Below are 14,908 nucleotides of genomic sequence, written 5' to 3'. Positions count from 1 at the left end.
AACCACTTGTCTCAAAGGGAAACAGTACTGGAAGCATATCTTTGTGGCAAAACCTGAGCTTGGAAAACAGAAGTTTAGCTTTTCTCCGAAAAAAAGTCTCAAACGTATTTAAACCTCAAACACAGGTCTGCTTTAAATTGATGAAGTCTGTAGGTTTCAGTGGAATTGGTCACGAGTCTGGGTTCAAACGTGGGTGATATCTGCCACACTGTAGACTTCTAAAGGAATTTGATCTCACCTTCACCTGAGACTATAGCCAGCTCTGCTTTTCAAACTATGTCGTGATGGGGTTGAGCTGATAGACAAAATGGCTTCTCAAAGGGCAAACTCAAGTCCATACCTGGCCTGCAAGTAAATTGTGCCATGATGTTGCAAGGATCCCAGACAAACATACCTGTGTAGACTATAGTCTCTTACCTCTTCCTTACTCCATTTCCCCATGGCTTGCAGTCCAGCTGCAGGCCAGCATCTTCTGATTTCATAGTGATGTGCAGCACCCAGCTGGCCCGGAGCTGTGGAGGTCATGGAACTCAGGAAATTGGATAGCAATGGTATAATCCCTCCTTGGTGTGGGAAATAGAGCTTTGATGGGTCAACGGCAAGCGCTGCAGCCACAAATACGTGGAAGTGCGTGCATGTATACATAGTGGGATATGTAAGAGCCTGACCAATGCCAATTCAGAGAAAATTAATGAAATATCTAAAAAGGTAATAAAGAATTTGGGAAACATTCAGATTAATACGTACTTTGTGAAAGAGCAATATGTAATTGCAGCTGCTTTCTAAGCATCTCATCCTCAGGCTAGAACCAGTGTTTCAGGAATGAACAAGCAGAGACATCTTGGTTGAACTGGAAAATTGAAAATCCAGGCTGGCTGGCTGTAGCTATGCTACATATTACACAAAGCAATACATGGAGTGTCTCCTTGTTTTAGCAACAGTCTTCTTAGAAAAGACCTTAATGTTTTAAACGAACAATTCTTTTTATTAGAGAACAGTAGTGCACAAAAATATGTGACTCCAAGTAAGCTGAGTCAAGGACCAAGTAATACATAATAATAACCTGCTGTTATGCTGGTTATGCTCCTGGCTCAGAACTGCCTCATACGTACTATGTGTGTTGTTTGTTGGCCCATTTATCTCTGACTTGAGCTCAAGAATGCTTTCAAGAGATCTCATGGGACTCACTGAGCTCCCAACACCGCTGTCCCCTCTGAGCCAGTTCTATTTTCATACTCCAGCTTCAGTTCTGATCTCCTTTATGTATTACATTTGGAAGAAAGGAAGAATGTCAAATATTTGCTCTTTGCCTGAGTCCTTGATTTTTTTATTATTATATAAATACCTCTACCTACTCGTTTTATTTCATTTATAAAATACTAGCTTTGAAAACCTCTTGTGGCAGTGTTGATGTGGAAAGAGAGCACTCAGGGAAGAATTTCAACATGTAGCAGCAAATTGATGGGTTCTGCAGAGTTATTGGTTGAAATCAGGTGAGTCACCAAAGGATGCTGCATCCAAGACAGGAAGACAAGGACGTCACATCAGTAGGCACTGTTGGCATAGCAACCACAATGTTTGTTTTTAATTATCTGGAATTTAGCAGCGAAAACAGCAGTTGGGAACAGAAAAGTAGCTCGCCAAATGCTGCATTTCTGCCCACCCAAGCTTAAACCAGATGAAAGGTGAATGACATCTGAGCAGAAAGTGTTGTATTGAGTTTGCAAAAGAAACCCTCAACCAGTGAGATTAAATTAGATTACCAGATGAACCCCTGGTGCAGAGGAGATCACAAATTTCTGATTGCAGTTGAAGAATAGATACTGCAGAATACTGCAACATTTCTTCTCTTGTGGGACTAAATCCAGGCACACACACAAATGTTCTTTTTTGTTAGCAAAACTCAAATGTTCTGATCTGTGGTGCACGTGCTTTTGTGCTGGGCTTGTTTCCACATATTGGTGCTTTACTGGCGACATTAGAGAGACATATTATTACTCCCTTAATCCATTCCAAATCCACTAAAGGAAAATAAGAACTGTTCTTTATTGTTGTGTGCTCAGAAATGAGGCATTTAAAATTGCACTAACAGAGTGTCTCATTAGGGTCATGTAACCAACTAAATAGTCTTAAATCAGAGTTTTTAAGAGAACTGTTTAACTGTTTTAATGAGATCCTGTGTTTGGAGTTCTTAATAACTAGATGTATCTTTTTTATGGTTTTGTGTATCTTTCTCTTCCATGCAAGACATCAGGTTTTTTTTTTCTCTTCTGACATCTTTAAATGACTCTTCAAGTGCCTTTCAGAGTTTGTCTTTTCCTAGCAGATTGTTGGTATACATGAAGAATTCCTAAAAAAAAATATATATGATTTCACGTAAGATGGAAGATCTAATGATATTAGATTAGAAGGGTTACTGAGAGATTGATACTAGAATCAGTTTATTACTGATACTTATACCTATTTTTCCACATATTCTGACTATTTTAACTTTTTGTAAGAAAATTATACATAGGCATGGATCTACAGTGAAGAATGAAAGAGAGCCGGACCTTGTAGGGTATGAGAGGATTCATTTAGGACACAGAGAGCCACATTCAAATCCCTTGTCTATGTAGCATCTCTAAACAAGGTACTTGCTGGTGGACTGTTGGTGTGGAAATGAGACTAGATCTGGCTTTTACTAGCATAGTCAAAAGCATCCGTGATTAAAAAAAAACATATAATCAAAAAGCAACCAAATCCCCTCAAAAGTCTTGTCCTTAATTATTTTTTCTGGGGAGTGTAGCTAGTTCACGTATAGCCTATTTAACCAACATAGCCTAGCCTATGTTACCTAGTTATGACGTGTTTTGCGTTTAATTTTTGTTACCACTTTTTGGATCTTCATATATGTGAATTTCTATAAATAATAAATATGTAGCCTGAATTTCTATAAATAATAAATATGTAGCCAGCCATCACTTTCACATACTGCAGTGTCACTACTACTCAGGAATTAGTAATGCCTCTTAAGTAGTGGTGTATTTTTCCTGTTACAGAATTTCATGTCAAAATTTGAGCTTAGTTTTTTTCATAGTTGCAAAAAGAATTTTGGAATAATAAGGAAAGCTTTCAGACCCAGAAACAACATCTAATATGAAGAATCAGTTACTTGCTTTCATCTCATGACTTTTAGGACTTTTTAATCAGTTTTATTGGCCCAATTTGCAATTCTTGAAAGCTTAATCAGCAAAACTTTGTATCTTCTAACCAAAGTGTAAATTAATAAAGATAAAACCTAGAGGCACTAGGAGACCTAAGTTACTAGTTTTTTTCTTTGAATGATTCTTATCTTCCAGCAATGTTAGGGCAATATTAGGGCAGCACCACCTGTCATCCTGCAGTGAGCAGCCAGCAGTGAGCTGTTAGTAGGACACAGGTGAATCCTTGTACTGCAGTAACCAGTATTGTTGTGTGACCATCTAAAGCGTGTGATTCACTCGTATTGGATTTTTCTCTTGCAGATTGTGGGGGCTGTGGTTCAGAAATAAAAAATGGGCAGTCATTGGTTGCCTTGGACAAACACTGGCACTTGGGCTGTTTTAAGTGCGATACATGCGGCAAGCTACTGAATGCAGAGTACATCAGCAAGTAAGTTGAGGAGCATTTTCACTTGTTTTCAGCATTCTTTTAATACAAAGTAATTCCTTTAGCATTGCATATCCATTAGCTTTTGTTTATGTATAGTTGGGGGATACATAAAAGATTAGAGATTATTATCTAAATTATCGCCTAAATTGTATTAAAAGATTTAAAGCAGAAAAAAATCAAATTAACAAAAGTAGAAGTTGAATTTTTCCGTTTAGCTGGAGTGGGACTTGACAAATCAGCTATGCTATAGAAACGCAATGGTGGAATATGCTTCAAAGCCCCGTAGACCCGCCCTGAGTTGTCTGTGTTTGATTTTTCTGTATGTGATGCTGTAATGTGAACAAGCAGATGTTATCCTTTCCATGTGCTTCACATAAGCAAAAATGTTCTGAAGAAGTTCATTAAGGGGGTACATACCATGCTTTTGCGCTGATCCAGACCCTCATGCTCTCAGATTTGGACTGAATGTGATGACAGCAATAAGAGACAGCACAAAGCACACACGCAGACCAAGTCCCATGTCAACACTCATATCAGTTGGGTGAGATACAGGGCTTTCACCAGCCAAGGCACCTGGGAGTAATTTCTGCTTCAGAGAAGTGTGTTGATATGATGAAATTTTCCTAAACAGCTAAGTAACTCAATCATCAGTGCCCAGAGATGATGGAGTTTCAGAGCTGGTGTCCCACTGACTTTCAGCAATTCTCTGAATTTAGATTAACACAAGTATAACATTTAATTTCACAGCTTGCACTGCAGAAACAATATTTAATAAAAGGGTGTTCTTAAGTAAGGTTTTGCATTATCTCAGATGTTGTGCTACTCTGCTACATGTTTGGTACAGTGCATTTTTTCCTTGTTATTTAATAATGAAATACCCATAAATTGTAAAGATATAGCTGTTGTGAAATCCTCTCTTTAAAAAAGCTAAATGCCAAACAAAATAACTCAAGAGAAGAAACATCCTGGCTTCAATTAATTAAATTAATTGTTGTGATAACTTACAGGTTCGTTTCTGAGCAATCCAACTTGTATGCTATAAAATTAATTTTTGTGTTTCTGCAGGGAAATGTCCAATAAAATCATGCCCCTGCTAATAAATCTGTCTGTTCATAGGCTGTTTTAACATAGCACATTAAACATTTAACTGTGTTTAACTTGCACTTTGAAACAGAAGTAGTCTCTCCAGCTTCTTCTAGAGCAATTTATTTTTGTTCATCGGTTTAATGGTCTAAGTGTAAAACTCCATAAAATTGTGATCTGCATGTAAAACAAATAGGTTCATTTCAGAGCAATGGCCCAAGTGTACTGGTTGTGACCAGTAAAGCTGAGACTCCTGGTTTTATCCTTCATATTTTTAAATTGTACCTTATCTTAAATCACTTGTGGTGGTGAAATAACTGTTCACGTCATGCAGGAACATACTGCGAGATCTCTTTTGCTGCTGGGGCTGAGGTCTCACAGTCATTACTGACTTCTGTGGAGCAGGTTCCCAAGACTGTCTGTAAGCAAGTCCAGTCCACAATGTCAGTAGATTTAAATGTTAATCAAAACTTGGTTTACAGTCAAGATACTCATTTGAGAAATTACTCTGTGCAGTTTAAGCTAAAAGATCAGATTATATATATATATATATATATATATTTGATTATACATACATTAGATTAATTAGATTATAAGTAAAGAGGAGGGAAAGAATAATATGTAGGAATAACTGTTTTTTTTTAAAAAGAGGGAAATGTGGAAGAAGTTAATGAGTAACACTGTCAAAACAAATGGTGTGTGTGAGTGTCTCAGAAACCAGGTGTTGCAACAAGGGGAGAGGCGATGGCTGAATTCGGTGACAAAGCAGGAAAGTGGGATTGTGGTAGACTCGGAAGGGCCAGAATAGTTCATTAACTATTCAGTTCTTTACAAAATTAATAAATACAGGTATTTGGGAGGTGGGAAAGCCTGTAAATGCTTTATGAAGTGTTGAAGCATTAAGAAATTCTAGCTGTATAATCTCCCATTAAACCTGTAAGCCTATGTAAAGTATCTGTATGGCCTGTTGTTTTTCCCTAGGGATGGCATTCCATACTGTGAAACAGACTATCATGCAAAGTTTGGTATCAGATGTGACAATTGTGAAAAGTATATCACAGGAAGAGTGCTAGAGGTAAGGAGAACTTGTCATTCAAACATCTCAAGGTATACAAAGAGACTTGCTCTTTTGGGTACAGTCGTATGCTCACAAATGAGTGTTAATGCAACAGTTTGATGTTACTTTTATGAAATACTAGGAACTTTATAATTCTTTTTTTTTTTTTCTTCTGTTAATGACTTGATAATACACACACTCCCTAAAAAATTGTATTAATACTTAGCAAAATGTCTTTGTGATTTCTGCTTTTTGATTCTGTGTTATGTTCCCCAGAGTTAGGATGAAGCTGTTGAAAAAGTAAAGTGAATCATTTGAAATGTATTTTTGCACCCAGAAATGGGCTATGTTGCAGGGATATATTTTTTTTAGTTTGTTCTAAAAAGCAAGGGGGTTGTTTAGTGTAGGTGCATGTTTATGCTTTATGAAAAAGAGTTTTCCACATAACTGAGCCAGGGTTGGAAATTAATATATTTCCTTTGATCTGAATGGAATTTATCCTTGGATCTATGTGTATTGTTACCTTATCGATGACATCTATTAGTCACTTTTTTCTTTCTGCCTTTTCCCTGTATTTTGTGAAGCCTTAGCAGTACTGCAGTTAGGAAGAGGTTCCCCAGGTTGCTCAGTTCACTTCTTTCTCTTCATCAGTTAAAAAAGCCAGGAGAAGTCCCAAAGGACTTCCACCAGACAAAGATCTGCTAGGGGTTGTACAAAGACTTAACTGTCCAAATGGTGGACAATTATAGCTAGGTAAGAACTGAGAAGCAAGCGGAAAGAAACTTGGGTCCATACTAGATGACATGATATGGTGTTAAGGTTAGGCATGGGATGCTTTTCTGTTATCAGATGTTTTTACAGACATCTCAGAAAACAGACTTCTAATGAGGGATTTGAAAGAGCATAAAGACAGCTTTCTCACTTCTATAGGCGGCTCTCAAGTGGGAGAGGCAAAACAGAAGAAAACATTAAAAACTTTTCAGAAATGTAGGAGGGACAAGTGGAAGCTGTTACATGTTTTCAGAGATGTCAGCCTTTGAGACTGAATGAAAGGTAGTAAGAGCATGTGGGCTTTGAAGGTGAAACTAACTTAGGTTTGATGTGATTAAGAAAGAGGTGAATGCAGAGAGGAGTGCCATGGTCAAAAATATAGCAAATTTTGGGTGCACTTACTCATAGCAGGTTACAGGGATTGATTGATACATGGGGGAAGAACAGCCTCCAGTTTCTGTACTGGCTGTTGGCTTCACAATATTGTGGTTTTCTGTTCTGGTTCTTGCCTTGAAATATCTGTACAAAAATACTCTTTTTATTTGGTAGTATTTTACTCACGGTATGGTTAAATGATAGCATGTGGTGTGATGTGATTAAGAACTGGGTCCTTAATATCTCTATGGATGATGAAAAGGAAAAAAAAATAGCATAGTAACAGTACTGAGTTGGATTTGTGGGACCTGAGGGCACGAAAGGCTGTATCTGTTTCTTCTAACTGCTTTAGTGAAAGCGTACTGAACTAAAAAAGGAGGAGAGTTCCTTGTTTTTATTATAGGTGGACCAATAGCAAACTTGAGAAAAGTTAATTCTTTAAAGCTGTTGTAGGAATTTTACGTACGTCGTTGTAGTTCTAGATGACATTTTTGGTTAGTGTATGTGTGCTACCCTCCTCTCCCGCAGTGTTGCTCTGCTGACAGTGCTGTAGCACTCATTTGTCTCTTAATTTGGTACTTATGCAGGCTGGGAGTGACTTTGATGTCTGTGGCATTTAACTGTGGAAAAAATACTGATGCAAGATTCTGAATTCTTTTAAAAAAAAAAATGAGGAGAAAGGATTTTTTGCAATCTGTAAAAGTCCAGCAACTTCAGATAGTGTAAAACAGAAAAGATATGACTAAGTTTGAAGCAGGCAATGAATTTGAACAGGTGCAATGGTATTTCATGTCTGGAAGCTTGTTACAACAACCTGGAAACTTACGATCTATAACCTTCTTTCCATAAGATTGTATAAAACAATTCTTTGTTTTGTGTGCAACAAAACTGATGAAGCTTGAATATGTGTGCATGTCCAGTGTCCTAGCATCCTGCTGCCATGCTAAGTCTTGTTCCTCATGAAGTCTCCCCAAACACCGGCTCCCATCCCCTCTGTTTAACCATTGAGTGTCTCAAAAGCTTTCTTTACATTTCCACTGCCTGTTTGCATGGTCAAGAGGTGACGCACAGCATGAGGCTCCTTCCATGGTTATCAGCCTGTGGTTTCCGTGAGCCTTTGGACCTCTGGGAGGGATCAGTTTAAATAGCTGTTGAGTTCCAGTGCTGACTGTGGAGAGCAGTCAGATGAGGAGGCAGCAGGCACACCTCGTTCCATTAGGAAGCTAGACTCAAAGTCATGACCTAAGCAGACAGATCTGAAAGAACGCAGAGACTGTATCTGTAGCTAACGTAGCTAAGTAATTTGTTGTTTGTCTGCAGCAAAAGGACTCGTTTGAAAGACTTGGAATTGGGGCTGATCTTTTCCATCTGTCTGGTATAGGACTTGGTGTGTGTTTGTCATGGGCCAGCTTGTTGATATGTTTGTATATCTCCTGACAAGTGCAACAGTAAAAAAAAAAAAAAAAAAAAAGGGTGGGTTTTGTTTTAGGATGTATTTTTTTTGTGCAATTGTCTAGAATCCTGAAACATTTTTCAAAACTTCTGTATTTCTTTTTACCATCTTGGATATAATCTAGAGATACACAGAAATGATAGGAAAAATTGCTGTTACAGTGGGGAAAGTCTCGACAGCAATACTTACTAGGCAGAGGAATAATCTCCCAAGGGAGCTGCTGGAAGCTATCACTTAGATAGTATTAAAACAAGATTGGACAAGGCACTGGAAAATCTACGTTAGGGAACAGGCCTGCAATGACAAAGGGAGGGACTATATGACCTAATAGGATTTTTTCCATCTCTGATTTCTGTGATAATGTCAGGAGGACAGCTGCTTCTACAATTACTCCCTGCCCAGATTTTATAATATTGTCTCCCTTTCCAACACTTGTTTGTTTAAAGTGTTTATTCAGCAGAGGAGGAAGGGAGAGTCAACTGGTGTGACTTACTGATAACTTACAAAAATATGGCTGTTTTTGTAAGTTGCCAGCCAAATACAATGATGATTTAGTTACTTAAATTCTTCCTTCAGCCCATTTTCTGAGGGCCAAATTCATTCCATGTAGTAAATGGGCTTAAACATAGGACAGCTCTGTTTATAATTCTTTTCTTGTTTCTTTTTCTCCAGTCCACCTTGGCTTGCCCCCAGTCTCCCAGGGAACTTGTACTGGAAAAGCTACAAAAGGGGCTGAGCAGCTAATTGGAGACCATGAACTCTTCTATTGCTTTTAAAGGCAACAATTTTGCTGTTCTCTGCAAAAAGCCTGCCCACCAGTGCTTTTGTGGGCAAGGTTTGCTTTGCTCATGAAGCATACAGAGGACTGTTTGTTGCAGTATCAGTTCTCTCCTAGAAATTGCTGTGTTTTATTCCTGGCCATATATATTGATAATCCTACCATCCTCAATGGGGAGCATAAGGTGGCTGGAGTTTACTTTATAGTTTAACTTATAACGCAGTGCTATTAAAATCTTCTAGGGAGAAAAAGGGTTTATTTCAGTGGTTATGCTGTAGCTCTGTGGCCAATCCATCAATAGCTAAAATCTTGCAATAACACAGAGAATAAACACATTTTAAAATAACAAGCTGTTGATTTTTATACCAGCCATCTCCCTTTTGTCATGTTGCAATCTATTTCTCTGCATTTGGCACTAAAAATATTTTTTCTCTCTTTTTCTATCACAAGCAGTTATTTATTAATTAAAACTTCAATTTGTGCTAATAAGGGTGTCATAAAAATAGAAAAAATAAGTGTAATTGCTTTTTTTCTAAAATATACTATATTTCACATCATAATTCAGAGCCTAATACAGACCCTTTCTATCAAGAAAACACTTTGCATTTGTTTTGTGATTTTTTCATCAGTTTTCTAGCTGTGTTTTGCTTGGAGGAGGCAGAGATGTGTTGTCTGCCTTCTGGTCCTTCCCTCATGAAAGGCCACACAGAGGCTTGGAAGGCTGTTGAGGTGCATGGAGGAGCTATGAGACAGCCAGTGATGACTCCTTGTCCCCTCCTGGATTTCCTTAAGATCTGATATTTAGAAACTTCATGTCAATTTCAGCACCTCTCTATTTTAAAGCGGTCTGTTTATAGTGACTAATTCTTTGAATACACATTGATTTTTAGCTTTTTTTTTAATATTCTCCCCTTTAATTAATGAACTCTAAGGAAAAATTATAGAGAACAGTCAGTTCCTCTCAACTTCTGTTTTGCAAAACTAAACAAACCAAATTCTTCTCTGCTTATAAAGTCAGCTGCAGGCTCTTCTGGTGATGCAGGTGGACCTTCTCACTGTCTATTCCCAGCTGGAGCCACCTTCTCTCAGCGTGGATGAGCATTGTACTCCAGATGATGCCCTACCACTAGCTTGTGCAGTGGTAGTAACCCCTTCCACTGTTTCCAAAGAGAGTATTTTCCCTGGGGTGGGTTTCTTCTTGCCTGCTGTTCCAGCTGATGATTTCCTATGTTGTTAAAGGGTGTCTTCATATTCAGAGATAACGTCCTGGGGGTGTTCTGAAGGCAAATGCAGTGTAGGCTGTGAGGGTGTCAAGTGTAGTTGCTTGGATAGGCAACTGCAGCCCAGTGATGGCCAGGCTGAGCTGCATCATAGCAGGCTTCCACGACCAACCATACTGGTAGCTGATGAACAAGCTGGATCTCTGCCACTGCTAGCTGGTGTTTTGAATTTCATGTGAATAAAAGTTGTCAGTGTAGCACATTGGAAGTTATGCTTTTGGAAGAGTCTCTTGGGGCTTATTTACATGTAACCCAACAGCTTCTGGAAGCGCTGAGGGGTATTTTCAGCACCTGACGAAACTTCTGTCTGCAACTGTCCCATGATTTACAGCTATGTGGCTGTGGTGTAAATGGGTCATTCAGGTGCTGCTGAAAGCAGCTGTATCACTTACTGAACATAATGATGGGTCTGACTCCTGGATCTGACATCCTAACATGACAGCATAGCACTCACTGTATGTGGTGGAAGAAAGAGTTCACATTTTTCTGGTTTACATGTATGTGTGAATGTCTAGAAAATCATAATCAATATATTTTAAAAAAAATCTATTAGTTGAAACCACATGTTACGTTAAAATGAGGGAACAAATGCAGTAGGCAGTAGACAGGAATTAGACAAAAAATATCAATAATTTATATGTCAATTAACTACCACTTATACCTCAGTGACTTATTAATTAAAACATGAATCTTATTTTTCTTTTTTAGTTTGTTTTTTGCTTTGCCCTCGGGTTGAGCTGCTTTTGTTTGCAGCCACATCTACTTTGCAAATCTTGCCTTTCCCTTTGCAAAAGTCTCGGTATAGCAGAGACGAGACTAATTCTTTACAGCAGGGTGGACAGATTTCTGCCTGCAGTGTGGAAGAATGGTTCATTCTGAAATGTCTGTTACCCTGCTGTTTCACTAACAACAAAACCTAGTGATGTGTGAAAGGTACTTGAGCAGCTTATAATATAGGTATTAATGCTGAAACATGCAATGAAAGCGGCTCCGTCTATACGAACGAAGGGTTTCCTGTAGCACGGGCAGCCTTGCAAAGTCTGTCAGAGCAGCAAAAGGATCCAAGTTCAGTACTAATCTTTGGTTAGAAACTGCTCTCTACGCCAGTTTTCTCCCATCACCAGAGAAGAAGGAAAACTGTTGGAAAAGATACATGTAATAAACCAGCGTTAGCTCTTGCAAAAGGAAACCATCTAAGGTAGGAAACATTAACTAGCACTTTCAATGCATAGTGTTTGCTGAGATGCAAGGTATTTTGCTGCTTGAGAGCAGTCTCTTGTTTTGGTGCTACCTGCAATTTGTCTGTGGCTGCTGGTTTCAAAATCAGGGTAATCATCAGTGCACAGCGTCTGAACTTGGCTGGGTAAGTCTTAATTGGCAGTTGACTTAGACTTTCTGCTTTTAAACAGGCATCATTAAAAATACTATTGACAAGCATATAAATAGCAATGCAAGTGTTTTTGAACTTAGCTTTTAGCCTTTTCTATAGCCCAGTTATATTGTTTTAGATGCATTCACCTTATCTTTCTCTCATCTTCATCCTTTCCTTTTTTCAACCACCTCTTCTCTCCAGCAAGATACAGAGAGCTACACCTATCCATATTTATTCTCTGAACTGTTAAAAACTCACAGTTGTTAGCATGTCAGGAAAAAACAGTACATATTAAAAGAAACTGTTTGCGTAGGTTTTACTCTGTAAATCAGTTTTTAGGTTTATTGAAGAAGAGCACTGAGTAGCATTTGGTGATAGCTTAAGCCTGTTACATATTTACCAAAGTAAGGGGTTCTGCAAACTATTTCTGAATAACACAAAAGTTTAGAATTTGGGGAAAACTGGGTTGAAACTGAGGAGAAAGAATGACTGTTGCAGGTTTGGGTATTTTTTTTTTTTCAGTTTTCAGTTGCTTGCTTGCTTGCTTTTCTGTTGAGGATTTCTCTTGTATATATGGGAGAAGTCCCCGGTAGTGCTGCTGTGCATTTGTGCCTGCGTGGGTTTCTACGTGTTAGTTTTAGTGCGTAGTTTGACTCCTGAGCCTGGCAAACAGGTGAATGGTGCCCACTGCCTTTTGCCATTATGCAAAAACGTAGTAGCAGTTAACTGTCTTAAACTGTCTTAATTAATTAAAGCATCAAAGCAGTGATTCCTATAGTCACCTTGATACCTTCTGAGCCTCAGACACAAACAGCGTACTGTATGCCAGCTGTGATGCCTCTCCAAACGATGTGTTGCTGTGGTGATGCGTTACTATCTGGTACTATTTGCCAGCATTTGAATATTTTGATAATGTGACAACATTGCACTTTTCGGATGTCTTCAGTTCCTCATCCTTTTACTTTGTGTAATGTCTTTCATTTCTGATGGTCTTCTGACTCACCTGGGGCACGCTGGGGTCGGCCAGACCGCTGCTTCGCAGTGCCCTGTACCTGCCCATGATCCAGCCAGCAGCACAAGCGCCTCCCTCCAGCTCTCTCCCGTAACCATGACAGTGGTGCTGCATGCAGTAAGTGCACTTAGTGACAATTGGCTTTGTTGATAAAGTGTCTCCAGGATGCTCTGGCCCATGTGACAACAGTTCAGTGTGTCCTGCTAATAGCAGGAAAGCAGCCTGTGTGACTCATTTCTTGTATCTTTTAAGGTTTTTCATCCTGCCAGTCTTCAGCATTTTTTGTGCTGCTTCAGATTTCTTTTTTTCCCCCCAAAGAAAGAACTTCTGAGTGGTACCTTGAACTGGCAATGTGTGGATGAATCTGAAAGTAGCCACATCCTACTTCCAGGAAGGACTGTTAATGTCAGTTCTGCGTATGACAGCAGCATTTTCAGTCCCAGCTAAATTTAGGGGATCTAAAATATCAGTCCTTATTCAGGCACAGAATGAGAGACTGCTTCTGTCCTCAGATGTTTGCAGCCTGTATCATGTGAGCAACATGAAAAGAGCTGTGCTGGCTTCATCCGATAAACCATGCTGCCTCTCCAGGGCTGTTCAGTGTTGGTTGCAGCTTCGTTCTTCTCATCTGAAAGGGGTGGGCTAAATGCACAGCTGCCAGGTCGAAAATGAAGGGGAGTAGGTCTGCAAGTCATCTCTCTCCTTCTTTGTTTCCTCTCCCCGATCAAGAGATGGTAGAAGTGAGAGCCAGCTGCAGCTTGTACTGGCCTGTGAGTGGGTTTTAGGGAGTGGGAGAGGAAAGTGGAAAAGAAATTAAGGAGATGGTTAAGCAAACGGAAAACAGAAGCCTCTTCCAGTCTCAGTGGGTGGCAAGAAAAATTTGCAGAGCTGAGCAGAAAAAGACAAAAGGCGCAGATCACTCGTTGCATAACAAAAGCAACTGAGTGCAAAATCAGTGGTTTTAGGCATGACAGACTATTTTGGTTTACAAGATCATGTACCAAATTCTGTAGAAAAAAAATGCCCTATTGACCTTTCCCAGCTTTTGCCTGACTGCGGCAGGGCTGAATTTACTCCTGAGTCAGAACTTGTTTGCAGATGTCACAGAATGAGATTACAGTCATAATAGTGCTGATTTTTCTTTCTATTCTTTCATTTCCTGAATTATTCCCTTTAGGGGGGGTTAATTATTTTTTTTTTCTCTCCTGCAAGCATTAGAAACTTCTCCTTCAGAGAGTCCAGTATATAGTAAGTTACTATCATCCTAAGATAAATGTCCCTGTTGGTACATTCAATCTCCACTTTATACCTGGAAGAATAAAAAGTGTGTGGGAGGCAGTAAAAATGACTCAGATGTGGGCGGGAAGTCTCAAGGCTCTGCAGAGTACAGCAGGATGAGCCAGAACCAAGACAATACGAAATAACTGTATATGTGAGACAGCTAAAGCTGTAAGCAATGCTGCAGGTGCATGTATTGAACATTTCACATGACTGTTTCTTGGCATCTAGTGGGATGATAAATTAATCCAGTAAGGAGAAGATGAGGAAAAGGATTAATTCAAAACATTACGCTACATTTATGCTGGTGTAAAGGTTTTACATCTTTGGTTGGAAATGGCTCATTTGCCCTGGCACACTGCTGCAGTGACTCAGTGGTGAGTCAGGTCCACTGTGACTAATAAAATTAGTAAGAGTTTTCCTCCACATAATTCTGTCTTTGTCTCCTGGCTCTCACACTTTTCTCTCCTCAGCACTGCTGTATAACATAAGCAATAGATATTTTGCCAAATCCTTCTGCCTTGATAATGTTGCCTGACCCTGTTGCATACTGTACATACATGTAGATGATGTGATAGCAGTTTACTAACTTAACCATTATTGTATACAACTGTTACTGAGTAATCCTTAAAGTTCTTCTGTAGCACATGCAAAACTCTGGCTTTGCTAGAAGTGTGAATGGGGATTTTATGTGGTTACACTTAAAGCTGGTAACTGAGCACAGTATTCTGCTCCAAGCAGCAAAGTTTATCTGATTTTCTGAATAGCATCACTCTGATGTGAAAATACGCTGTAGAATCCAGTTTATGGAGCCAG

General features: G+C 39.1%; 1 protein-coding gene and 1 long non-coding RNA gene across 10 annotated transcripts in view; one reads left to right on the top strand and one right to left on the bottom strand.

Moving 5' to 3' along the window:
• ABLIM2 (actin binding LIM protein family member 2) overlaps positions 1-14,908 on the top strand; it is a 143,613-nt gene that overhangs the window by 65,881 nt on the left and 62,824 nt on the right. For all 9 annotated transcript variants that reach the window (XM_037385557.1, XM_037385523.1, XM_037385492.1 and 6 more), the window contains exons 5-6: positions 3,507-3,633; positions 5,698-5,791. In XM_037385557.1, coding sequence (XP_037241454.1) covers positions 3,507-3,633; positions 5,698-5,791 — 221 coding nt within the window. The remainder of the gene's footprint in view (positions 1-3,506; positions 3,634-5,697; positions 5,792-14,908) is intronic.
• LOC119147072 lies at positions 963-4,999 on the bottom strand. Its single transcript, XR_005103940.1, has 2 exons — positions 4,051-4,999; positions 963-2,350 (listed from the first exon to the last, which is right to left on the bottom strand). It is a non-coding gene; the product is annotated as an uncharacterized LOC119147072 (long non-coding RNA).

This window comes from Falco rusticolus, chromosome 1 (assembly GCF_015220075.1).
Source record: "Falco rusticolus isolate bFalRus1 chromosome 1, bFalRus1.pri, whole genome shotgun sequence".
NCBI classification, from domain to species: Eukaryota; Metazoa; Chordata; class Aves; order Falconiformes; family Falconidae; genus Falco; species Falco rusticolus.
The sequence above is the reverse complement of the archived record's forward strand: the minus strand, read 5'-3'. Positions and strand labels throughout refer to the sequence as shown.